Genomic DNA, 25,143 nt, shown 5'->3' on the forward strand with positions numbered 1-25,143 from the left:
TTCCTTCCTGTCTTCACTCGTTGCGGCTCGACTTTCCTCTCGTCTTCCCAATTGCTGCGTCCCTCCCTTCGGAAACCAGCGTTTGCCCTTTGAGCCGAGCTCAGTCACCTTCCAGCCGGCCGCCCCGACAGCCCCCGCGTCAGGTCCTGGAGGACGCTGGGGACGAGAGCTTGCCCAGGCCCAGCTTGGGGGCACCAGGGCCCCCCCAGGAACCCACACAGGACTCACTGTCCACTCAGAGACTCGCAGACGCCAAGAGTCTGCTGCCCCGGCCAGTGCGGCCCCGGGGCGCCAGGAGACCGGCCTCAACAACTCAGCAGGTGAGTGGAGCAGGGCCAGCGGATACCACGCAGCGACGCCGAGGACAGGGGCACAGTGCCAAGACCGCGGGCCCCCAAAGGCCACCACAGAGCAGATTGCAGACAGACATGCAGGGCCAGGCGGGCTGTGCAACTCCGAGACCCATGGGTGGGCAGGCAGAGGGGCGTGGCCCCACTCGGAGGCCCTTGCTGGACACTGCAGTGCTTCAGGGTACACGGGGTGGCGGGACTGGGCCCTGGGCCTGAGATCTGGCTGCCTGCAGTACCTCCACCCTCCCTAGGGCAGACGGAGGCCAGGAAGGTCCCCTCATCCAGTGTGGCACCCTGGCACTGGCGTGTTTGTGGGCGCTCAGGGGCCCCCATCCTGAGCTCGGGGTGCTCCAGGCCAGCCCACCCAGGCACCCCTCCTGACCCCATGTCAGCGTCTGCAGGCGCCAGCTGAGCCCTGCCCGGCCCACAGGCCAGCACCACCAGGGCTCAGCTGCCAGAAGGTGGGGCACCGTCCCTACTGCCACCTCCCACATTCACAGAGCTGCGGCCAGAAACCCCTCACCTGGCCGGGACCCGCTCACCGTGGGGCAGCGCCGGAGATGCCAGGCCCATCAGGCTCAGCCTCCTTCTCCCTGCACACGCCCCGTGCCCGCTGCAGCTGGCCCCATGCCGCTCACACCCCATGACCACGAGTGGGGCGCTCCGCTCGCCGCCCCTTCACCAGTGCAGGACGCCAGTGCTCCCTCCTCCTGCAGGCTCTCAGGCCCTGGGCATCCAAGGGACCCTCAGACTGCACCTATGGCCTGCCCAGGGCCGCCCTCCTTGGCCATGGCCACGCCGCCCCCAGCATTGCCCGCCTCTGTGGGCAGGTCCCAGCCAGTGGCAGTACGGGGCCTGGGCAGCTGCAGCAGGGGGGCCCAGGGCCCTACCCGAGGGAACCGCTGGCTCCTCCATGAAAGGAGGAACAAGCCAGGGAAACCCTCTTCCGGGGAATCCTGCTTAAGACGGACGCGCCGACCTCAGCGGAGGACGCAGCGGGAACCACGTCTCATGATGCCTGGAAATGCGTGAGGAGGCCGCATTCCCTCCGAGTACGGATGTCAGCGTGGAGAGAGCACGCTGGGGGCACGGGGGTTCTGGCAGGCAGCCCGGCCCATCGGCCCCCCAGGCCCAGGCCCAGGCCCAGGCCTGCGAGCTTGCGTCCCCCGGCAGGCCGAGACTCCTGGTCTGTGCGTGGCGAGGGTGGGGCCGCCGGAGCGCAGGCGGCCGAGCCCCCATGCACACCCAGCGCCCGCAGCTCGCGCACCATGCATGCCCGGCGGCCGCGGAGGCGGAGCGGCCAAGACCCCGAGGCAGAGAGCAGAGAAGGGCACTTACAGTTGTTCTAGGGAGGCAAGTCCCTTAAACGCTTGCCTGTCAACTGACTGGATCTCATTCTTGTACAAATAGCTGAAAACAAGAAACAGGGGGTTAGTGCACGAGCAACACGGAGAGAACAGCCAACGTGCGGTGGCTCTGACCTCACGCGCCTGGCACGGGCCACTGCCCAGACGCCCCGCCGGTCGCGTGCGCCAGCGTCTGCCCGAGCAGGAGGAAACAGCCGTCTCCCCAGCAAGTGCTGGCGGCAGGCAGGGCTGCAAGGACACACTCAGGGCCGGGGTGGGGCCGTGGCGGGTGGGGTACACCTGGGGGCCGCCCTCAGAACCCCGCTCCTACGTTTCAGATGACAATTTCAAAGGAAATTACGTGAAAATTACATGAAATGCCAGTTTCAGTGTCCACAGCTGGTTGGGTGGCACTCGGCCACGGCCAGCACCGGTGGGCTCTGCAGCAGCTGGGCCTGGGCGCGGCTCTGGATCAGGGGCTTCCAGCCCAGATGGGAGACATGGGGGACGGGCGGCACCCTGATTGCAGCCAGCACTCACGCCCCGCAGCTCCCGCCAAACGCACCCTGTCCATGGCGCTGCACGAGGGAGCTGGGTCCCTGCCCCCTCCCCATCGATCCCCCTCCCTGCAGGCGGGTTTCTGTGCCCTCCTGGGGGCCCAGCCGCCCAAGATGAGCCAGAAGAGACGTCCTCAGCGGAGCCTCCCCGCGTCAGTGACCCGGCCGCCCCAGTCGCCGCCTGGCTGTCTCGGAGGAGCCGGATGAAGCTCTCCCTGCAGGGCACAAAGCGCCCAGGGGCCGTCAGGCGCCTGCAGCCCAGAGGACGTGGCCAGAGGGGGCTGCGCAGCGGGTGCCCACGGACTGCACCAGCAGGCCCTTATCTTGGAAGCCCGAGCAGCAGCGGGCCAGCACAGGCTCTGTGCAGGGAGGTCCGTGCGGCCACAGCCCCGCCCCGGGCCCGGACTGGGAGACCCGCGCCCTAGCACCTGAGGCACCGCAGGGACGGCCTCTGCTGCCAGGACAGGAGCCTGGACCGCGCCGAGCTGGCCGTCGGAGCACACGCTCCGGCCAGCACAGGAGTCAGGGCATCGTCAGGAGCGCCCAGCCGAGGCTCAGCAGGGGCAGCTGCGTCACCGCAGCTCCGGCCGGCCCGCGGCTGGGGCGAGCGCAAGGCTCCGCGTGGGAGTGGGGTGTCTGGGGGGCCGCATCAGTGGCTGGGGCCAGGGCGCCGCCGCGACCCACGTCCTCCCAGCTGCCGCCCACCCCCAGGCAGCAGGATGGGCTTTGGCGGAGGAAGCAGCCAACTTGGACTCTCGCAGCCTGACCCGGCAGAGACCCCCCTAGGAGCACCCAAAGCCCTCCCTGCCAGCCGTGTGCTGAGTCACGGGTAAGTCGCCCCTCAGCCACCGAGCCTGCCCCCAGGCCCCAGGCCCCGCTCCGGAACGCGCGGACTCCAGGAAAAAGAGGAAAGGAACAGCAGCCCAAAGGGTATGTGGACGACCCGCGTCTCATTTCCAAAATGAGCGATGACAGAATCAGCGCTCAGCCACGCGGAAATCGCGGAGAAGTTACGGTCACGCCTCGAATGTCTCCACTGGGGAGACGGAGCTTCGGAACCGGGTTGAAGTCACTGCGGTGAGAAGCTCGGGCCCGACATCGGCTGTCACGGGAGCCTTGACGTCAGCCCCAGCGCGGCAGCGGGGACGGGGCAGAGAGGGGGTCCAGGCGACGCGACCCCCTACCCCTCGGGGTCCCGGCCTCGGGCGGGCGAGCTGAGCGCCGGACACCCCGCAGCACGGCCGTTTCCTAAGCTGCAGAGCTGACTTCAACAAGCAGGAGTTTGGACGGCGACGGCCCCACCGAAAGCCATTTTTAAAGGTAAGAAAATCACACGCACATGCGCGCGGGAGACGGGGTCAGCAGCCAGGCGCCCACACGCCCCTCCGGGCTCGGACGTCTGCTGCGCCGGCCAGCTCCCGGCCTCCTCACTCACCCTGGGAAAGCGAACGGCCACTGGGGAACTCAGGGCGTGGTCGGGGCCAGCCAGACAACATGAGCTTTGGGGTGCAAGGCGGGTCGTGAACTTACAGGTATTTCAGGTTCTCTAAGTCCTCGAAGGCCCCGCTGGGTATGCTCTTGATCTGGTTGTTGTTGAGAAGCCTGCGGGCGAAGGTCCAGGCGGTGAGCTAGGGGGCAAGACTGCGGCCCTAGTGGGGGCACCATAGGCCTCACAGCCGGTTCTGGGTTTGTGCCCAAGGGGGTCTCCCCACCCCACAGTGCTATCCTGGGGGTGCCGGGGAAGCCGCAGGCCTGAGTCCAGCAGAGGCCAGCGCAGGCACCAGGACACTCGCAGCCTAACAGAATGGACAGGCTGGGTGCCCGGGAAGCAGAGGGCCACGTGGCTGCTGGCTGGCCTGACCCGAGGGGTGAGGGGTCAGGGACTAAGCCAGCAGCTAGGACACTCCTGATGGACCTGCCCGCCCAGCCAGGCCCTGGCCACAGGCCGCAGCCTCGGGCTGGGCCCCGCCCACGATGTGCTCTCTGCGCTGCCCTCAACGTCCGACTCACAGCGTGTTCAGGCTCCTCAGCTTCTGGAAGGCCCCGGGATGGAGCTCTCGGATCCTGTTGAAGCGAAGATCCCTGCAGAGAAGAAGGCACAGGTCAGCCGGCCAGGCAGGGACAAGCCAGGGAGCAGGCGGGGGGTGGGGCAGACGGATGGATGACGCACAGACAGACGGTCAACAGGACACGGAGACAGACACAGAGACCCCCGCGACGGTGCAAGTGTGTGTGTCTGCATGTGCACGTGTCCGTGTGTCTGTGTGTGTCTGCACATGCGCGAGTGTGTGTCACACGCTAACGGTTTCCTGGACTGCTTGGGAAATGCGTCATTTGTTTTGTTATGTCTCTCTGTGTTTTCACATTTTTCTTGCGTGCACATGTACGACTGGCATAAAAACTATTTTTAATGCTGTAAAACAAAAACAGGGAGGCTGGCGTAAGGCTGTGGGGGCAGCGGCCGACTCCCGCAGCTGTGCTTCCGGCCGCGCCCACACAGGGCCCCCAGGCAGAGGTGGATTTCCAAAGACCTTGCAGGTGGCCCAGCTGGCCCCCCGCCTGGAGACCCAGGAAGGCAGGTCGGGCAGGCGCGGCACAGGCGGGCAGGCCGCAGGGCCGTCCAGGCCGGGTGTCAGAAGTGCCAATTCCCAGTTTCCAGGAACCGACCGTCCAACCAGCAGTAAGGGCCCCTCCTCCCTCCCCCCAATCCCCCACGCACCCTTTCTCCCCAGGGTCACCAGGACCCTGTGATACCAGTCGCGCTGGGACGGCTCCTGACCTGCCACTGCAGACGCCTGCCCAGCCGCCCGTGGAGGGCGCCCCGACAGCCCACCAGGACACTCCAGCCTCCTCGTGGCCACAGCGGGTGTTTCCGCGTAACCGGGGCCCGTGGCCCAGGCACATGCCGCCAACTCGGTGGACGGCTAGTGTGAGCGGGGCGGGGTGCCGAGCCAGGGGGAGGCTGGGGGGCACAGCACCCAGGGGGGGAGCAGGCTGCTGCTGCCGTCACATCCCCTTCTGGGCACCTGGACGACACTCGCCAGGCCCCTGCAGCCAGGTGGAGTGTGGGACCAGCATCCACCCAGCAATGACCTGTGCAGCGGCCAGAGCAAAGAGCTTGGTGGGCAGGGCTGGACTCAGGGCAGCTCGCCGCGTGGCCAGAGCTGAGGGGCAAGGAAGGCGCCCATAGTCCCGTCTACTGGCCGGGCCCTGTGCCAGGCCGGACCCGACACCCTGGCAGCCCTGGCCCGAGCTGGGCGATGCCCCCCATCGGGGTGCGTGGCTGTCAGCACCTCACTCTCGTCTTGCTACTTTCACCACACTTTGTTGACAAGAACCTAAAGAACGTCTTAAAATGACCGAAAGAAGGAGTAGACGCTTGGACAAGTAGGAAGAGAGACCAGACCTGCTCCCCCAGGAAGCTGCTGGAGTCCAGAGACAACTGTTTACAAGCTACGCGGCCAGGCAGCAGCCTGAGACCAGAGGACGCTGGGGTCTGCGGACTCGACGGCCCTAAGGCACCAGGGAAAAGAGAATCCTGGCTGCGGGCACTCGGCCTGGCCATGCTCAGACTGACCACGCTCAGACTGGCCACACCAGCCTGGCCACCGCCCATGGGCAGCAGGCCAGCAGAGGAAATGAAATGCGAAGGGGAGGAAGGGGAGCAGGCGCAGAGCAGAAACCCACAGCGCAGAGGGCAATGGAGGGGAAGTCATGGACGTGGGGGGCAGTGTCGACAGGGACGGGCCAGCCAGCCAACCCTCCAGGCAGGCTGAGGACACGCACCTCAGTGCCAGCAACACAGGGGGTTGGGCCACACAGACCCGAGGCTGAGAGCGGGGCGGTGCTCAGGGAGCACCCCCAGCTGCCTTGGCGGTCGCAGCACCAACAAAGGGGACACAGGCCCAGGCCAGCCAGGCGCCTGACCAGGAAGCACCACCAACCGCACGGAGAACTCGAGCCATACCCGCCCACCCTCCAGAGCCCAGCGGCAAGTGCTCCTCCATCCCGCCCAGCACCCAGACCACAGCACAGGGAGCAGGCCCGGGAGCCCTCTGGACACAGGCCCTCACCTGCACGGAGGCCAGCAGGAGGGAGGACACCAGGGAGGGAGGACCACCAGGAGCATCACCAGGGAGGGGGGACCTCCTGGAGCCTCACGGGGGGGGGGGACCTCCAGGAGCATCACCAGGGAGGGGGGACCTCCAGGAGCATCACCGGGGAAGGGGGACCTCCAGGAGCCTCACTAGGGAGGGGGACCTCCAGGAGCCTCACCAGGGAAGGGGGACCTCCAGGAGCATCACCAGGGAGGGGGGACCTCCAGGAGCCTCACCAGGGAGGGGGACCTCCAGGAGCATCACCAGGGAGGGGGGACCTCCAGGAGCCTCACCAGGGAGGGGGACCTCCTGGAGCCTCACGGTGGGGGGGGACCTCCTGGAGCCTCACCAGGGAGGGGGGACCTCCAGGAGCATCACCAGGGAGGGGGACCTCCAGGAGCATCACCAGGGAGGGGGACCTCCAGGAGCATCACCAGGGAGGGGGGACCTCCTGGAGCCTCACGGGGGGGGGGGACCTCCAGGAGCATCACCAGGGAGGGGGGACCTCCAGGAGCATCACCAGGGAGGGGGGACCTCCTGGAGCCTCACGGGGGGGGGGACCTCCAGGAGCATCACCAGGGAGGGGGGACCTCCAAGAGCCTCACGGTGGGGGGGGGACCTCCTGGAGCCTCACCAGGGAGGGGGGACCTCCAGGAGCATCACCGGGGAAGGGGGACCTCCAGGAGCCTCACCAGGGAGGGGGACCTCCAGGAGCCTCACCAGGGAAGGGGGACCTCCAGGAGCATCACCAGGGATGGGGGACCTCCAGGAGCCTCACCAGGGAGGGGGACCTCCTGGAGCCTCACGGTGGGGGGGGACCTCCTGGAGCCTCACCAGGGAGGGGGGACCTCCAGGAGCATCACCAGGGAGGGGGACCTCCAGGAGCATCACCAGGGAGGGGGACCTCCAGGAGCATCACCAGGGAGGGGGGACCTCCTGGAGCCTCACGGGGGGGGGGGACCTCCAGGAGCATCACCAGGGAGGGGGGACCTCCAAGAGCCTCACGGTGGGGGGGACCTCCTGGAGCCTCACCAGGGAGGGGGGACCTCCAGGAGCATCACCGGGGAAGGGGGACCTCCAGGAGCCTCACCAGGGAGGGGGACCTCCAGGAGCCTCACCAGGGAAGGGGGACCTCCAGGAGCATCACCAGGGAGGGGGGACCTCCAGGAGCCTCACCAGGGAGGGGGACCTCCTGGAGCCTCACGGTGGGGGGGGACCTCCTGGAGCCTCACCAGGGAGGGGGGACCTCCAGGAGCATCACCAGGGAGGGGGACCTCCAGGAGCATCACCAGGGAGGGGGACCTCCAGGAGCATCACCAGGGAGGGGGGACCTCCTGGAGCCTCACGGGGGGGGGGGACCTCCAGGAGCATCACCAGGGAGGGGGGACCTCCAAGAGCCTCACGGTGGGGGGGACCTCCTGGAGCCTCACCAGGGAGGGGGGACCTCCAGGAGCATCACCGGGGAAGGGGGACCTCCAGGAGCCTCACCAGGGAGGGGGACCTCCAGGAGCCTCACCAGGGAAGGGGGACCTCCAGGAGCATCACCAGGGAGGGGGGACCTCCAGGAGCCTCACCAGGGAGGGGGACCTCCTGGAGCCTCACGGTGGGGGGGGACCTCCTGGAGCCTCACCAGGGAGGGGGACCTCCAGGAGCCTCACCAGGGAGGGGGACCTCCAGGAGCATCACCAGGGAGGGGGACCTCCAGGAGCATCACCAGGGAGGACCGCCAGGGAGGAGATCGCAGGGGAGGGTCATACCCTGAGGGTGGCGGTGGTGTCACGGGGTGGGCAAATTGTCGGCTTTACCAAAGCGGACGTGTTACGTGCAAGCATCTTTTCAAGGCCAGCCGTGTCTCGAGAAGGTTTTTCTCGTAAGTGGAAATTCCTGGGACAAAGGTCAGCGGGGAGAGCTTGTGCGCTGAGGGCTGCTCAGACGGCACTGCTGGACTCAGGCCCAGCTCTTCAGGTGGACGCAAACAGGCAGTGACTCAGCAGGCCCACGCTTGGCGGCGGGTGAGGGGGGGTTGCTGCTGGGGATCCTGAGCCCTCAGAGCAGAACAAGATGCCCCCGCCCGGGGCCAGGCCAGGCAGGAGGGGCTTATCGTCAGCCGGGCGAGGTCCTCTGGGGCCCCTGCACCCTTTCTCTGGGTGCCAAGGAGGCGGGGGTGGGCAGCAGCCCTGGGCAGTGGGGCTGACCGTGTCTGTCCCGAGGGGGGGGGCTCCAGAGTGGCCGAACCCCAGACCGTCCTCACCAGAAGGTCCTGTGGCGGCCACCGTTTGATGGAGGCCCCCTCAGCACAACTCCCAGAGCACACACCGCCGCCGAGAGGCCCTCCCTGCTCCCCTCCTGCTCGACAGGGAGCTGCAGCCACCACCCAGCAGGAAAACTGAGTCAGGGCGCGGCATCAGAGCACGAGGCGCTTGGGCCCGGTCAGAGCCGGCAGGAGGGAGCCACTCCTTGGGGGGGGGGGGCGGGCTGCAGGGGCCAGCGCCCAATCCCAGAGGTTGGCTGAGTCCTGGGCCAGTCTAGCTGCCAGGAGCCCTCACCATCCCTGCAGAAGGAGGCTGCGGGGAAAGGGGGTGCTGCTGGGCCCCTCTGAGGGCTTTGGGGGAAGCTGTGAGTGAGCGGGAGGCTGTGGTGGGCAGTGGTGCCCAGGAAGCCTGGAAGATGTGACCTGACACTGGCCCTGCCGTTTCAGGGTGCCCAGTGGGGTGGTGGGGCACAGGAAGGGGGTCCGGCCCATCAGCCCAGTGCCGGGGCAGGCGCGCTCCACGGGCTCGAATGCCCAGACCGCAGAGGCGCCCAGGACAGGACGAGCCGTCCACGGGGCACCGGAGCCTGGGCCGGTCCACACTCAGGGCAGGGGAGGGGGACGGCTGTCGGCGGCTAGGCCTGCCCCTCGGAGTGAGCAGGGCCTCGGAGACACACTGCCCCTCCCCCCCAGGCCACGTGACCTGGGCTCCAGGGCCGGACCGCCGTGGAGTGGCCGGACTGGGGCCGCCAAGTCCACACCCTGAGGTTGGGCCACAGGGAAGGGGCCTGGGAGGGAAGGGGCGTGGGGGCAGCGCGAACGCTCAGGGGCGAACCCAGCACGGCCCCTCTCCAACTGCAGGCTCAGGTCAGGGCCTGAAGGTCACAGAGGCCTGAAGGTCACACGAGCCCTTCATACGCGCAGGCGCTGGGAGGCGCTGGCGGGAGTGGAGTGCACCCTGATGCCCGGGACCCCGCGCCCAGGCCAGGCGTGGCCAGCACCAGGCTCTGCTGCAGAGGCCGCCACGATGGGCTGGGGCCTCGCCCGCCCCCTACCCCAGGGCTCGTGTGGGTGGGGGGCTGCCTGCCCAGCGTCCCTGGATCTGGGGGAGGCTCGGGAAACCAAGCGCTGAGGTGTTAGTTGGCTGCTGACCTTGGGGTCAGGTCCTCATGCCTGTGTGTCCCCAACTTCTACCAAACACTTCCCTTTAAAAAACAGAAAACAACGGGCCAAGAGCGCCGAGGCCTGGAGCAAAACCAAAAGCGAGAGGCAGCCGCACGCGGGTTTGTGAAGTGACTTCATCTCCCGAGCAGCCCCAGCAGCCGCGCCCAGGCCTTCAGGGGCGGGGCACCCCAGCGGCCGCTGGCCTGAGGGGCCGCCGGCGTGTCCCCCCCTGTCTCCCGTGCTGCCCACCGGCCCCTCCGGCTGCCAAGGCCCCAGGGAAGGGCCTGGGGCTTCCGAGGGCCGCGGCCGGGAGGGCGCTGGCGCTGGTCCGCGCAGTCGGAGTCGGCGGAGACCCGCGGCGTCCACCTGCCCTCGCCCCTCGCCCCGGCCAGCAGGGCCTCCGCAGGACGCGCGAAGGCCGCGAACCCCCGCGCGAGCGCTGGTCCCGCAGACGCGTCCTCCCGGGCCGCGGCCCTCCTGGCACCGGCAGAGGCGCCTCCTGCTCGGGGGTCGCGCCCCACGCAGGCCCCGCACCCAGACGCGGGCGGCCTCAGGGGCCCCGAGGAACGCGGTGACCCCGTCCCGAGGCCCCGGCTCTGCTGTCGGGGTCCCCTGGGCCGGGGCGGGCGGGCGGCTCCGCACGGGGAAGGGGCCCCGCGCGCCCCCCGACGCCCCGCCCGGGCCGCGCTTTGTCTCGGCCGCCGCCCACTTCCTGCGCGGCCGCCGGGCCGCGGCGCCGGCCAAGGGGGGTGAAGCTCCTGGGGCGTCCCGGAGGCGCCCGCCGCGCGCAGGGGCCGGGCCCGGCCGAGCCTCGGGTGCCCCGGCCGGAGGAGCCCGCGCCCCGCGCCGGGCTGGGGCGCAGAGGCGGGGAGGCCCCCGGGGCGCCGCTAGGCCGCGGCCGAGCCGCCCCGAAGTGGAGACCCGCGCCCCAGAGCCCGCCCGCAGGCCCGCCCCGGCGGAGAGGGCGCCGGCAGCCGCGCGCCCCCGACGCCCCCGGCGGCTGCTGGACGCGGGCCCCGGGGGGCCGCGGGGGGCGGGCGGGGCGCGGGCGCGGGGGAGGGGGAGGGCGGGGCGCGCCGCAGGGGCAGCCCCAGGGCGCGCGGGGCTCCCGCCGCTCCCGACGACGTCCCCGGCCGGGCGCGCCCCGAGCCCGAACAAAGGCGGCTCGAGGCGGCGCAGCGCGCGGTCCGCCCCCCGCCCGGCGAGGACAAAGGGCCCGCGCGCGGCCCGCCCAGCCCCGCCCGGCCCCCCGCGCCCCGGCCCCCCGCGCCCCGGACCCCGGACCCCCGCGCCCCGGACCCCCGCGCCCCGGACCCCCGCGCCCCGCACCCCGGCCTCCCGGCCCGGCCTCCCGGCCCGGCCCCCCGCGCCCCGGACCCCCGCGCCCCGGACCCCCGCGCCCCGGACCCCCGCGCCCCGCACCCCGGCCCCCCGCGCCCCGGACCCCGGCCCCCCGCGCCCCCCGCGCCCCCCGCGCCCCGGCCCGGCCCGGCCCGCGCTCACAGGATGGACGTGGGCGGCGCCACGGCGGGCACGGCCTCCAGCAGCAGATGCATGCAGCGCACCGTCGTGCGGAAGCACAGGCAGCGGCTCGGGCAGCCGGGGCCCGCGCGCGGGGTCGCCGCGGCCAGCGCCCCCCACGCGCAGCACAGCGCGAGCGCCAGCAGCCCGCGGGCCGGGCGGGCCGGGCGGGCCGGGCGGGCGGGGCGCGCGGCCATGGCCCGGGCGGCGGACGAGGCGCGGGCGGCGGCGCGTCCCTGGCGGCGCGTCCCTGGCGGGTCCCGACTGCGCGGCCCGCGGCCCGGCCGGCCCAGCTGTGCGCGGGGGGCGGGGCGGGCGCCAGCTGTGCACATGCGCGCGGCCCCGCCCCGCGGCCCTCGCGGCGGGCGCCCCCGGCGCCGGGCAGGGGGGGCGGGCGCCGGCTCCGGCCCGCGGGCCCGGGGGTCTGCGGCGCCCGCCGCGGTGCGCGCGGCGTGACGGGCTCGCGGGCCGTGAAACGCCTCGGGGCGGCCGCCGGCCCGCGCAGCTCCGGGCGCGACCGTGGAGCGGGACGCCCCGCCCGAACCCCGAGGCCTGCCGGCCCCCCGCCCCCCGCCCTGCAGGGTCTGCCGGCCCCGCCCTGCCGGGAGCCCCCAGGAGGCCTCGCCCGCCCCTCGCCCAGCGGGACTCGCCAGAGCCAGCTGTGAAGCCGGAGGGGCGCCCTGGGCGCCCTGGGCACCGAGGAGGCCAGGCGCCGGGACGCGCCCCCTGGGGTTCCCTCCTGAGGCGCGAAGGCAGGAGCCCGCTGGTCCTCACTGCCCGCGTTTCATGGCGGCCCCAGTCCTGTTTGTCGCCCCAGGTGACCACTGAGTGCCAGCTTCAGACACAGCCCCGTCTGTCCAGACCCCGCGCGTGTCCACCGTGTGTCCAGGCATGTGCTGAGCGGGCACCTGGAGGGGCCCAGGGCGGCTCGACCGGGGTGCCAGGCCCTTGCCTTGCCAGGGCAGCACGCACCCCGCACCTCTCGAGGGTCAGCCCCCACAGCCGGGCCTGCTCGGAGACCGCCACTGCCCAGGTGGCCACGTGGAGCCCGCAGAGCCCCCGGGGCCACCGCTCCCCCTCACGGCCCACACCCGGCAGTGCCCCGCAGAGCCCCAAACAGCCCTCTGCCGAGCACCCTCTTCCTCTTGGAATCGCACATGTGAGTCTCCACGCGGCACCACCCACGTGGGCAGGACGGCTGCTGGAAACTGGCCCGTCCTCACCCCAAACCTCCTGTGATTCTCGCCTTTTGATCCTCGCTCCCATCAACCCTGGCCAGGCTGCCCCAGCCCTTCCTCCGGGGACACCAGCGAGGGCCACCTCTCGCCCAGCACCTGCCACCTCCCGTCCAGCACCCGCCACCTCCCGTCCAGCACCCGCCACCTCCACCCCAGAGGGGCGCCCTGAGCGTCGGACACTGCTCTTCAGACCCTGGGGTTCCATTGCAGCCGCTCAGCACACGTGGGGTGGTGCCGGGCACAGCAGAGTCCAGCAAAGGGTTGGCCACTGAGTCCAGCGGAGGGATGGCTGCCCCAAGATGCACCTCACCCCCCAGCTTAAGGGCAAAGGTGAAACCGAGCCTCTCCTGAGAGGGTCTCCCCCTCCAGACAAGGGCACCTGCTCCTGCTGCCACCCCCGCGTGCACCGCGCTCTGGGGGCCCTGAAGCCCAGCCTGGTGAGTCCTCGCTGGCCGCGCCCTCGGATGACAGAGTCCAGATTCCTGCTGCCGGCCTGCGGGGCAGCCTCTCCCCCGGGGATTCCCCTCATCGAACCACCTGCCCAGACCCTCCCTCTGTCCCGCCAACCCCCTGCAGCGGGACTGTGCTGGCCGGTGTCCTGCACCCGCCTGCTCACCGCACAAAGGGCTTGCAGGTCAGTGAACGCTGGGTGGCCTCGGCCATCCTCCGGGGCTCTCCCGCCGGGCCTGCTCAGAGACCGCCACTGCCCAGGTGGCCACGTGGAACCCACAGAGTTCCACGGGGAACCCTCACGGCCCACGCCCGGCAGTGCCCCGCGGAGCCCCGAACAGGCCTCTGCCCGAGAGTCCTCTTCCTTCCCGGCTCCACCCCCGCGGCTGCTGGCCTCCGGCACAGGCCTCTGCTTTCCTCTCATGCTGTGGAGGCTGCGCGGGCTCCGTCCGTGTCTCAGGTCTCAGCTGTCCTTCCACCACGCCCGCGCCCGGCCCCAGGAGGCCACTTCCTGCCCGCGCTCGCTGGGGCCGGTTCCGCCCCTCCCGCCGCCTGTTGGCCGCCATTTTGTTCTTAGAGTCTACGAGTTTGTTGGTTTTATTTCTTTATCTTCCGCGTCTGAGTGAAACACGGAGGGTCCCTCTCTGGTATCTCCCGCAGCAGAACCTCTCCAGGTCAGGCATGCTGTGGCCGGAGGGACCCGCTGCCCCCGGCGTCGGCACACACCGCACCCCCCTCCACGCCGAAGGGGTCTCGGCCCAGGGCTACACCCCACACGCCAAGCCTGGCCCTGAGCGGGGTCCCCAGAGGGAGTGGGGGACGCACGGGGTGGTGGTTCTGCTGGGAGGGCACCTGGAGGAGACCGGCGGAGGGGCAGGCGGGGAGGCAGCGGCAACGACACCTGGAGGGGGCCTAGGGGAGGGGGCCGCGTCTGGTCGTTGGGCGGCGGCTTCCTGGAGGCAGGACCCGCCTCCCCCGTCCTGCAGAGCTGTAGGGTAAAGAAAATATCAGGTTTTTCTGCCCTCCCGCCATCAGGATAGATGACGGATCCTTGTCCTGAATGCATGCCTGATGGCGGCACCTGGAGCAGGGTGTGGGCATAGGTATGGGATTCACCTGGGCTGAGACTGTGCTTTTAAGGGCGGCATCACGGGGACGCCAGCAGCAGCAGTAGAAGCTGAGAAAGAAGCCGAAGAGAAGCAAAGCAGCAGTAGCACAGAACGTCAGAGAGCCCAGATAAAGTGAGATACCAGAGAGCACCCAGCCAGCACCCCTGCCTGCCATATGCCTGGTGAACCCCAATAAAAAACCTGCAAAACCACTGAGGACTCTGACTCCTCCTTTACCCGGTCTGCATGGGATCAGAAAACCTGCACTGTGGCCAGTCCTGCCCTTACAAGAGCCAAGCCGGCAGGCGCCTGGATCTGTGGCCACCTTTCGGGCCTCAGTGGCCCACTTTGGCCAGCCCCGTTGGGTCGGGCATTGCCCGAAGGGGAGGGATGATTTGGGGAATTTTGTTGGGAAACTATCATTAGAAGCTCGGCTCCCTCTCTCTGCACGCCCAGTCTGGCAGAGCCTTCACCCCGCGTCTACCTCGCTGTGTTCATGGTGGCTGAGCCCCTCAGAGTGCGCGCCCCTGAGCAGGTCGGGCCGGCCCCGGGCCATGCACTAAGGCTTTTGCAGGTGACAGGACTCGTCCTTTTCACAGCCGAGTGGTACTCTACTGTGTGCACCCCACTCCACCACCAGCACCACGGCCTCTCGGGCTGCCCCAGCTGGGCTGCATGAACTGTGTGTGCAGATATTACGTTTCTGGTCCCCAGAAGACCCAACGGAGGGGTCAGCATCCTTGTTTTGCAGATGAAAACATGAGCAAATGCTTAGAAGGTTCAAGTAACTTGCCCAAAGACTTGTAGCTAGTGGGGGGTGTGTGTGGGAGAAATGGAAACCTGTGGGGAGCGCTCTCCGTGTGCTAGGCGGCCGCGGGCCTGGGCCTCAGCCTCTGGGGTCTGCCTCGTGGGCTGCCACCCCGCAGGAGACTCTCTGGGGCCCAGGCGCCCTGTGCTTGGGGCTCTGCCCCTGAGCTCAAAGGTTCAGGGCTTAGGCCGCAGACCACGCTGGATCCTGGGGCCAGCTTCTCCCCCGCTGCTGTGCCTACTCCCCAGGGGCCCCCGGCCATCAGTGCCCTGCTTTGGGGACCCGGCTGAAAAATGGACTGTCCTGAGAGCTCGCAAGCTCCCTGAGGTTGCCCAGCGGAGTCCACCCTGCGGCACCTCCTTGGCTGAGCGGCTCTGCCTGCCCTTCAGCCCTCACTTGCCGCCAGCCCCGGGGAAGGGGTGGCAGCCCCTCAGCCCTGCAGCCAGAGACCCTCTCCCTCTTCTGGGCCTCAGTTTCCAGTTCCCAACACGAGGGGGCCGGCCCCTCTCAAGATGGCTGGGTGAGTGAGGGTGTGGGGCGCCCCACGCCAACTGGTGGACGTGTGAAACGTAAGCCTGGCTGCGCCTGCCGCCCCCACTAGCAGCAAGAGAGCGGCGGCCCTGGCACACCTGCCGCCCGCCCGGCAGACTCGGCCCTACCATGGGGAAGCGGCTTCGGCTGGGAGCCACACAGGCTTTGACCAGCGTTGGCCTGGGGCGCTGCGGCCTAGGGCGCTGCAGGGCCTTCTCCAGAGGCATGAGGTGGCAGCTGCCAGCCTCCCACAGCGCCGGCGTCTCTGGGTCCAGACGGCTCAGAGCTGCCTCTGCAGTGGAGAGGGGCCTGGGCAGACCTCGGGGCTGCGGAGGAAGAGGCCCCAGTGCCAGCAGCTGCCGGCCTGCCCGTGCGAGCAAACCCAGACTCGTCTTCAATGAGACTCCACACAGGACGCGCCAGGCCGCTCCGGTGGGATCCCCGCGGGGCCCGTGGAGGGCTGCCTGCACCCCGAGACATTCCCAATGAGCAGGGAAGCTCCACAGGCCATTCCTAGACAGTGAGTCAGTCCCTGGAGTCTGGCTGCATCTGGGTAGCCTCAGGCACAGCTCATCCTGAGCCCTCCCGGACAGCGGCAGGGCCCTCAGCCCCCCTGGAGCGGAGGCTGGGCAGCTAGGCAGCACTGGGCAGGACAGGGCCCTCCGGGTGCCGTTCCTGGGGTGGCTGCAGCAGAGCCATGACCAGGTGGCCTAAAGCCAGGAGCCACCCTCGGGTTCCGGACTGAGTCTGAGACTGCCTTGCGGGCTTCTTGGGGGCCAGCAGGACTGCCCGGCCATCTCCCGCCAGGGCCGTTGGCCTGCCAGTCCTCAGCTCGCTGCCCGCGCGGGCCTTCCTCCCCACAAGGCCAGGCTGGCCCAGACCCATCCCTGGACTGCCCCTGCCCCACCAGGGACGTGCCTTGGCCCTTGGCCCAAGCAGGCTGTCCTGAGCTGGTGGGCACAGAGGCCTCGGCAGGACCTGCCCGCGCTGCAGGGAGAGGGGCTGCCTAAAGGCTGCCCCTGGCCAGTGCCTGTGTGGCAGGCTGGAACCAAAGCTCATCCCAGCCTCCATCGGGTCCGGTCTGGCTGCAGTTTCTCCGCGTGAACGTGGGATCCTAGACTCCGAGGCCTCTCACCCACTGAGCCCTGGGCCTGAGCCTGTGGCCAGCGAGAGGAGCAGTGTGGAGTTCCTCACTCTGGGCCTGTCCCTTGGGTGCTGGCCGGCTCATTTACCGCAGGCATCTCAGCTCAGCCCGGGCGGCTTCCAGGATAGCTTCAAGGGCCCTCGCTGGGCGGTGAGTGCTGGGGTGCGGGGACAGCTCCAGCCAGCAGCCACTCCATGGTGCAGGCGCAGCCGTGCCCTGGCTGGGTGGGGCCGCGGGGTGCCTGGCCGCACCCCTGGGCTGGCTGCCTTCCCTGTGGCTGCGTGTCCCTGGGTGCAAGGCAGGAGAGGGCAGCGTCCTTTCTGGAGGTGGGGAGAGAACGGGGGAGCCCAGGGTCCTATCCAGCATTTCCAGCCCCCAGGACCTGGGGTGACAGAGGAGCAGTAGTCCCCAGGGGGCAGAATGTACTCCCAAGATGCAGCTACTTGGTGTGGAGGTTGCTGGAGAAACAGCAGCCACAGGAGGCCCCCGGGTGTGGGGGCCGTGCCTGTGCGGCCTCCGCTGCCAGGTGCCCCGGGAGTGCGGGGCCCAAGTGCCCATCTCCTGTCAAGGGGAGGAGGACAGGCGCCACATCACAGTGGTCCCTGGGCCCCCAAGTCCAGGCCCAGCTGCAGGCGCAGCCGGGGCAGGGCCGGGGCCGAACCACCGGCGGGGTGGGGCCGGGCGGGAAACTGGGGGTACAGTAAGAGGAATGAAAACGGGCCGCTTGGTGGCCCTTGTCGGAGGCTGACAAGTGTCTGCTGTGACCCGAAGGACCAGGGCCCTGTGGGCCTGGAGAGGAGCCCCGCCCGGAGGAGGCCTCTGGCGCAGACTGGCAGGGCCCTGAGGCGAAGGGGCGGCTGCGGGAGGGCAGGGCCTCATGGCACCTGCAGAGCCCCTGGCTGAGGGTGGGGCCGGGTGGCCATGGGGGTCGGCTCAGGACCATCCTTGTTGGGGGTGAGGGGCCCTGGTCTCCACACCCACAACCTCGTGCACCCGCCCTGGCCTTCCGGGGCCTGCGGGGTGCCGTCGGGCTATGGCCAAGAGGCGGTGTCCAGGGCGAGCTGCCTGCGGCCAGTGCCTGCAGAGACAGCCCCAGGGAGGGCACAGCAGGCGGGGCGGCCAGTCCCGCCCCACTCGGCCCAGGCGGGTCAGACGTCTCCGGCCCGGGCCCTCCCACCACAGGCTTGAGCTCCAGGCAGTCCCTGGCCTCACGCCGGGTGCCTGCGAGGCCCTTTCTCAGGCCAGTTTTCTAAGTGAGGCAGAGGAACACAGACACCCGCTTGGGCTGCGCAGCTGGCACCAGCGCCGCTCGGCTTCCGAGGCTTCCCAGCCGGGCTCTCAGCCACGGACCTGTGGCCGGCAGGGCCTGGGGCTCGGCCCCCGCCGCCCTCAAGCTACCCTGCAGACCGGGCTTCGGGGCCACGTCCTCAGCAGGCTCCGGGCTGAGGTCAGAGTCCTGTCCACGTGTCACCCTGCGCCAGGCGGGCGCACCCCAGCACACCCCAGACCGCCGCGGCCAGTCCCAGCTCCCAGTGGCAGCCCTGCCCTGCCATGTCTCCAGCCTAAGAGACCTCAGGGAAGGGGCACACGCGGGCCAGGGCCCTCTGCGCCGTCTCCTAAAGACCCGCCCCAGTGTGCTGGCACCCTCCGCCCTGGTGTCCCCAGCTCACAGCCCACGGGGCCCTGCCACGGCAGACAAACTCCCTCCACCTGTTCGTCCTGGCCAGGGCTCCAGGCTCAGACCCACCCTCTGGCTCAGACCCACCCTCTGGGTTCAGACTCACCCTCTGAGGCCTCCTTCCGGGTCCTCGCCCGCCCCCCAGCGCCTGACGTGGGTCACAGCCGAACACGGGAGCCGGGGACCACTCCCGCTGGACGTTTGGGGCAGGGAGGGCAAGACAGAAGGAGATCAAGCAGTGGGCTGCGCCCAGGACCCCAGGAAACGCCCCCACCCCACCTGCAGGTGGCGATAACGCCGAAGGAGACAGGGAGCATGTGGGGGGGGGGGCGGGCAGGAGTCGCCTGTCTCTGGACCGCAAGGAGGTTCCCTAGACTGACAAGCAGAACTGCCCCCAAGCGCTCACCCCTCCAGGCTGGGGAGGGCGGAGGGCAGGGCAGGTCCTGCAGCCTCTGCTGGGCACTGCTGCCCGCGGGGCTGGCAGTGGGGGGTGGATGAGGGGCCCCCCAGGCCCAGCCAGCACTGGGTGATTAACCACCCAGTTCCCTTGACTTGAAACTCTCCTTTGAGCTGAGTCCTGCCCAGGAGCACCTGCGGGTCGTGGGACGAGACGCCGCTGGAGACGTGGGATGTCCAGGCCATGGTGGGGGCCGAGGCGGCCACAGACTCTGGCACTTGAGGAGGCCGGGGCGCCCATGGCTGCGGCTGACCGTGCTTCGCTCGCTGGAAAAGGCCGGTCTGAGACATCGGGGGTTTTGGGCAAGATCCCCCATCTCTCAGAAGGTGGCTTTGGGGCACCCCTGGTTCCATCCCCGCTGCCGCCCAGGGGCTCGGCCTCTGAGGCAGCTCGTCCACTCCTGGGGCCGCCCCAGAGCACAGTGAAAAGGGCGCTCTTGGGACCTGCTGCTCCCCCCACTCCCCGCAGGCCTGGGCAGAGCCCCCAGGTCCCCTCAGCCGTCTCACCCAGGACCCTGCCGCCTGGGCCTCTCCCAGGGCCGCTCATTCTGTCTCTAAATCAGCTTTGCTTCTGCTTCTGCTAAAGACGTGAATTCTTACACCGCATCAGGAATGGAGGAACACCTAAGGCCAGGGTCAACCCGACAACACCCCCTAAAGGACTCTGAGCTTCCGCCCACACGGCTGGGGGAAGCTTGTCTCCCTGGAGGCTCCGCATTCCTCCCTGCTGGAGTCAGCCCAGGAATGCCCCAGAGGAATGAGGAGCCTGGGTGGGGGAGGGCAGGTGGAGGGTGTTGGAGGGCCTGGGGGCTGGGCCAGGGCTGGCGGGGGTTGGGAGCCTGAGGACTCCAGACGCCCCAGTTCTCTCCAGCTGGCTGACCCCCCCCCCATGCCCCTGGGTCTGTGATGCTCTGATGGGAGCCGGGGCCTGGGGTTCCCTCTGAGCAGCAGCACCAGAGCTCCCCTCTCAGGCACGGGAGACAAGCGTTTGCACAGACGCAGGCGGGCGAGGGCCACATTCCTAAGAGCACAGGTTATCAGGAAGGGGGAGAGGCCCCCGCAGAAAGAAGAAAGACAGCTGCTCGCTGGGGCGGGGCTGCCTGGACAGTGAAGTTCTTGGGGAAGGAACTGCTGTCTGTCTGTCCTTATCTACTAGGAATGGCTTCCTTCCAGGGTGTGACTGGGTTGATTGGTGAGGACAGGGCGTCTCCCCAGGCCGTCTCCACATCCACCTCTGGCCCAGACACTCGTGCAGCCTCTGACCTCGCTCCGGCAGCTGACCTAATCCAAGGGCTTGGTCCACAGCAGACTGTGCCCCTCTTTTCTGCCCTGCCTCCGGCCTCTGGTCTGTGATGCCTCCTTCCCACGTGTTCTCCTCTTAGCCTCCATCACCCCCTCCCCCCACACACACCCCTCAACCATATTGGGTTCAAAATCTTCTGGGGAGTAGAGGAGGGACGGGAGGGGAGGTTCGTCTCCTTCCGTGTGCAGCCTCGCCTGGGTAGGCTGTGGCGTCCCTGCTGCGGGCCTGGGTGGGGTCTCCCGCCGCAGCCCCAGCTAACTCCTGCCGCTGGCTCAAGAAATGTAACGGGGTCCCCAGGAAAAGGGGGGGTGAGAGCTAAATCAGGTTCCCGCGCCCCCCCTCCCCAAAGAGTGAGCTGAGCAGGGAGAGAAGCTGGAGAGGAGCCTGAGGAGGGAGGAGGAGGAGCGGGGCAGGAGGACCTGGAGGATGGAGAGCAGAGACGCGTGGACAGGTGCGCTGGGTCCTGGGTCCTGGCCTGGCTGGGACAGACGCGGTGAGCCCCGGGGGAGGGGACAGCAACAGCTTTTATCTTGATTTCGATTTAGCTCTTTCCTCCCAGACTTGTCTGCTTCTGACCCTTTCCTGCGGGTCCCCGCCGGAAGGGGCTCTGGGCCGTGGCAGCTCTCGGGCCTTGCTCTGGGCCGAGCCTGTTTGGCTGGATATTTACTCATGAGGAGATGGGACTGTGGGTGCCGGGCTTGGAAACTATTGTCTTGCCTGCGCCGCACAGCTCGCGGTCTGTTCAGGTGTAGGGTCAGCCTCCCGAGTCCTCATCGGGGACTAGTGGTCAGTAGCCTCCGAAGGGGCAGGGCCTTGACGTGCTCCTCAGAGCCCGAGTCCAGGGCAACAGGCAGGGTCCTGTGCCGTGCACCAGACCGCCGGGGTGGGCTGCGGGACACGCTCCCCCCGCCCCCGGGCTCTCCTGCTCTCAGGCTGAGGACGGAGCCGCTGTTTCTCCCGCAGCTGCTTCCCAGGCAGTTTTGAGAAACCCACATTGGCCCAGTTTTCAAGAGCAGATCTATGTTTTTAACAAGGCTCAGCAACGCCAGGAGGACCAGACTTTTTGAGTTAACTGAAGCCGCAGTGGGGCCGGAGACACCTGGCCACGGCCTGCCACCTGGCCACGGCCTGCCGCCTGGCCGGGCTGGACGCTTCAGTGCTTTTTTGCAGGTGGACATGTGAGGTTTGGTTTTGCGTAAGGACGCGGGTCAGAGCTTATCTTACCTTTACAGCAAGCCCTGGGGCTCAGTCATCAGGCCTGGTAGGGCTCTCTGCGCAGCCCCTCTGCAGCCCCACCTCTGCCATGCTGATGGGGAACACCGGCCTCGGTTCCCTCGGCCAATGGAAGGAAGCAGAGTTTGAGGAGAGGGAAAGTAGTTTAATTTGTTGACAAACTGAGGAAAGCAGCGGACTCGCAACCCAAAGACTCCGCCTGCTCCTGGGCAGAGGGCAGGGGTGCTCACATAAAGGAGTAGAACCACAGGGAGAGGACGCTGGTCGGCCTGACCCCTGGATGCGGGCAACAGAGATCCAGGTGGCTCCTGCCTGCTTTGCCAACACCTGACGGTCACCTTCCTGGGAATGCTTAACCCCTATCCTGTCCTCCTGGGACCCTTGGTCACTAGGCCCCGCAAGAAGACAAGCCTGTCGCAGGCAGCAGGTAGGGATGCTGTCTAATGGGGCAGGACGAGGGACCGTCCCATCTCACTGCACCCTGCGCCTTAGACGTGTGGCGAGATTTTGGGCCTCAGCGGCCCCGCTTTGGACCAGCCCTGGCTCGCTGGGCATTTACCCACGAGGGAACAGGCGACTTTGGGTGCTTCCTGGGAAACGAGTCTTCCTCTCTGTTGACTCTGACTAACAGGCCTTCCTAGTCAAGGTTTTACGCGCTGAGTATGTTTTGTCTTGATGTGGCAAATGGCATTTTGAGCAGGCAGGTTTGGGGGTCCTGGGGCGCCTCCCAGTCTGCCTACATCGGCCTCCAGCCCTGGCCCTGGGGCCTCCTGCCGTGGAAGGCAGCGTCCTCTGGCAGGAGGGCCGCCTGCCGGCTGGGCTGTCCCTGTGCGGCCCGGGAAGGAGGTGTTAGGGGGAAAAGGATGTCCCAAAGCTAATTCCATACAGGCTTTGTGGACGCCACCCCCACCCCAGGCCAAAGCCAAAGACACTGGGAACTCCACATCCCATCACCACGAGGGACGTCTGAGCGAGGCCGGGCCGGCGCGTGTGGTGGATCAGCCGTGGTATCGAGGGCACCTGAGTCACTTCCCTGGACTCGGGCACTGTCTTTGGTGCTGGGTCAGCGTGGGCTGGGTCTGCACGGGCGCCCCAACTGCGGGGCCCTGCTCGCCGGCGCGGGAGTGTGTCTCAGCCAGGCCCGGGGCAGGCGCTGGACCCGGGCGGCGGGCGGCAGGTGGCTGGGGGACGGGCAGGCGGCCACAGAGCCCGCGGGCACCAGGAGGCACCGAGGCGGCCGGGGCCGGGGCCAGGTGCCCGGGCCGACCGCGGGAAGCGGCAGGCAGCGGCCTCGGCCCCGGCGCGGGGACCGGGACAGGCACTGCCCGCTGCGGCCCGGCCAGGCCGGCCTCCACCCTCGGCCTGGCCCCGGGGGAGTGCGAGGGCGGCGGGGGCTGGGGCTGCGGCCCCGGTCTCCACAGGGTCCTGCTCAGCGGGCGGCGCCAGCCGTGGTCCCTGGGGAGGGGGTGGGGGGTGGGGGGCGGGGAAGGCTCTGGGGCGCAGCTCCGCAGCTGGGGGGCCCCCCGCCCCGTCTTCTGTGCCTGGGAGATGCTGTCTCCGTCCCGTCCCGGGAGAGGCGGGAGAAGGGCGCGGGCTGGGGCGCTCCTGGGGCACAGCTGAGCCCATCGCTTCCGACGTGATGGCCCAGCCCTGCTCCGGAACGTCTGCTCTTCCCGCCCCTGCCCGCCGGGAAGGCACCCTTGCCAGTGGCCAGGGGGCCCGGCCTGCGCTCGGCCTGACCTCCTCGGGCTGGTGGTCTGCCTGGGGTGAAACCGTCAGCCCCCCTTGGAGGGCATTTACTCTTTATGGTGGTCCCCTGCCACTCGTGGAGCGGGCAGCCAGGAGACCACCCTGCCCAGGGCCCTCGTGAGGCCTGCACGCCAGGCGCCCGGGCCTCACGCAGCTGGAGGTGAGGCCGTGGGACAGGCCAGGCAGCCGGGCCCCCTGGCATGGCACGATGGGGGTTCAAGGGCCAGAGGGTCGGCGGAAACAGAGGGGGGGGGTGGCTTGTTCGCCGGCAGGGCTTGGCAGGTGTCTGCCCGCCTGGCGCTGGCCAGCGGGGTACCCCGCAGTGCCCTGGTGGGTCCCCGGAGGGGGCAGGAGGCAGGGTTCATCCCAGGGCAGCACGGGGGACACCAGCCCCATGGCGGCTGAGGCTCGAGGGAAGACCAGTCGGGCAGAGCTCCATCGTGCTACAAATGTGGCAACACCTTTTTATTTCGAGTAAGATGTGTTAACATCCAGCATGACAAAATTTGTACAAAGTTCACAATTTAAAAATGAAGTATCACTGCAACTCGTGATTCCACACATTTATAGCAAAATTAAAGTGTCAACAAACCCATGCCGTGTAGTACAAAAATAAATCAGACTTCAGTCCCACGGAGAGCACAATAAATATTTATACAAAATTCTGTCTTCATAAATGATTACTTAAATTAACTTAGAAATGAATATGAACAATAAGTTATAATAAATAACTCTGATGACTCACGATAATTCCATATGAAAGTCAGCATTCTAACACGTGACACTGGTGATCCCTATAGAATAGTCACAGATAACTGGATTGGATATTAGGTACCAACGTTAGGTGAGCAGCAGATTTGTGCTTAAAACCCCTTTCCATTGTACATAGGGACCCAAGACCGAGACTAGCTATACTCTACGAAAGCATTACTATATTGGCAAGGAAGCTGGGGCGCTGCGGCCTCCGCGGGCGGGACGACAGCGGCGGACAGAGGAGCGGCCGCGGCCTCCGGCGCGCCTGGGAGTCCCGGGGCGGCCGCGAGGGTTTGTACAGTGCGCTAAAGTGCCGCCGGACGGACGTCTATTGTACATATGTATATACCGAGGTCGAGTATTGTATCGGAGTAGTTGCGGTGAGATCCCTGGAATCTCCCTCAGCGACATCAGCGGGTCGGCCCGGGGCCGCTCGCCTCCCAGGGTCCCGGCGAGCGGTCCCGGGATGGCACTCTCCGACGGAGCTACAGGACAGCGTAAGTGCAAATAGTCGGCTGGCACGTTGTGGGGACAATGACCCTGTAAGTCCTGTTCTGCTAAAAATATTTTTTTTTATTTTTACAAAACCCATCCTTTTTCATAACAAAATTTTAAAGTACGTCTGTACTTCCTGCATAACATCAAGACATGGCAGGGAGCGGCGCCGTCGCGTGCGGGGCGGCCCAGGGGGCACAGCGCGGTCCTTGGGGCGCACGTCCGGAGTTGCAGCCCGCCGGGGCTGGCCGAGTGTGGAGCAAAGAAAGTGCTGAAGTAGCTTTAGTTATTCTTAAAATCTGATTGCATTCGTTCTTAGATAGGTCAGGACAGACTGAACAAGGAGGCCGCGCGGGCGCTGTGGGGCCTGTGGAGCCGGGCGGAGCCCCCGGAGCTGCCTTCCGCCCACTCCTCCGCGGACAGCCGTCGCGCCGCCATCAGGGGCCACTTGCCTTCATCCCCGGAGTAAAATCGTGACAACAACGACTATGCCAACAGTGATTTCTGAAGGTGGAAAGGGGAAATAAATACTCTTAAATTATCTTTGAGCTTAAATTAAAACACACAGACTCCGTTCCACGAGCCACACTGCCCGGACAGTTCGAGGACGCAGGGCTGGGGAGGCAGGAGAGGCTGCTCCAAAGTCCACTGAGCACGGAGGACGGGGGCCGCCTCTGCGGGCAAGTGTCCGCGGGTCCCAGAGCACGGAGGACGCGGGCCGCCTCTGCGGGCCTGTCTCTGCGGGTGCCAGAGCTGCGCCGCACTCAGGAGTTAGCTTAAAAGTGCTGTGTGAGCTGCTGAGAGTCTTCCGCCAAGTTCCCATGGCTTGATGTTGTCTTACAACAAATCACTTATCTCATTTCTTACAGTTAATCCATATGCCATTTCCTTGGAATGCAAAAACACTCAT

The 25,143-nt window shown here is 67.9% G+C and overlaps 1 protein-coding gene across 1 annotated transcript in view; it reads right to left on the reverse strand.

Moving 5' to 3' along the window:
* PXDN (peroxidasin) overlaps positions 1–11,483 on the reverse strand; it is a gene marked incomplete at its 5' end in the record, with an annotated part of 31,401 nt that extends 19,918 nt beyond the window's left edge. The window contains 4 exons of the mRNA XM_084235807.1: positions 1,689–1,760; positions 3,784–3,855; positions 4,264–4,335; positions 11,269–11,483. Of these exons, the coding sequence (XP_084091933.1) occupies positions 1,689–1,760; positions 3,784–3,855; positions 4,264–4,335; positions 11,269–11,483 (431 nt within the window). The remainder of the gene's footprint in view (positions 1–1,688; positions 1,761–3,783; positions 3,856–4,263; positions 4,336–11,268) is intronic.
* Between the last annotated feature and the right edge of the window lie 13,660 nt (positions 11,484–25,143).

This window comes from Talpa europaea, assembly GCF_964194135.1.
Source record: "Talpa europaea genome assembly, chromosome: 6".
Taxonomy (NCBI): Eukaryota; Metazoa; Chordata; class Mammalia; order Eulipotyphla; family Talpidae; genus Talpa; species Talpa europaea.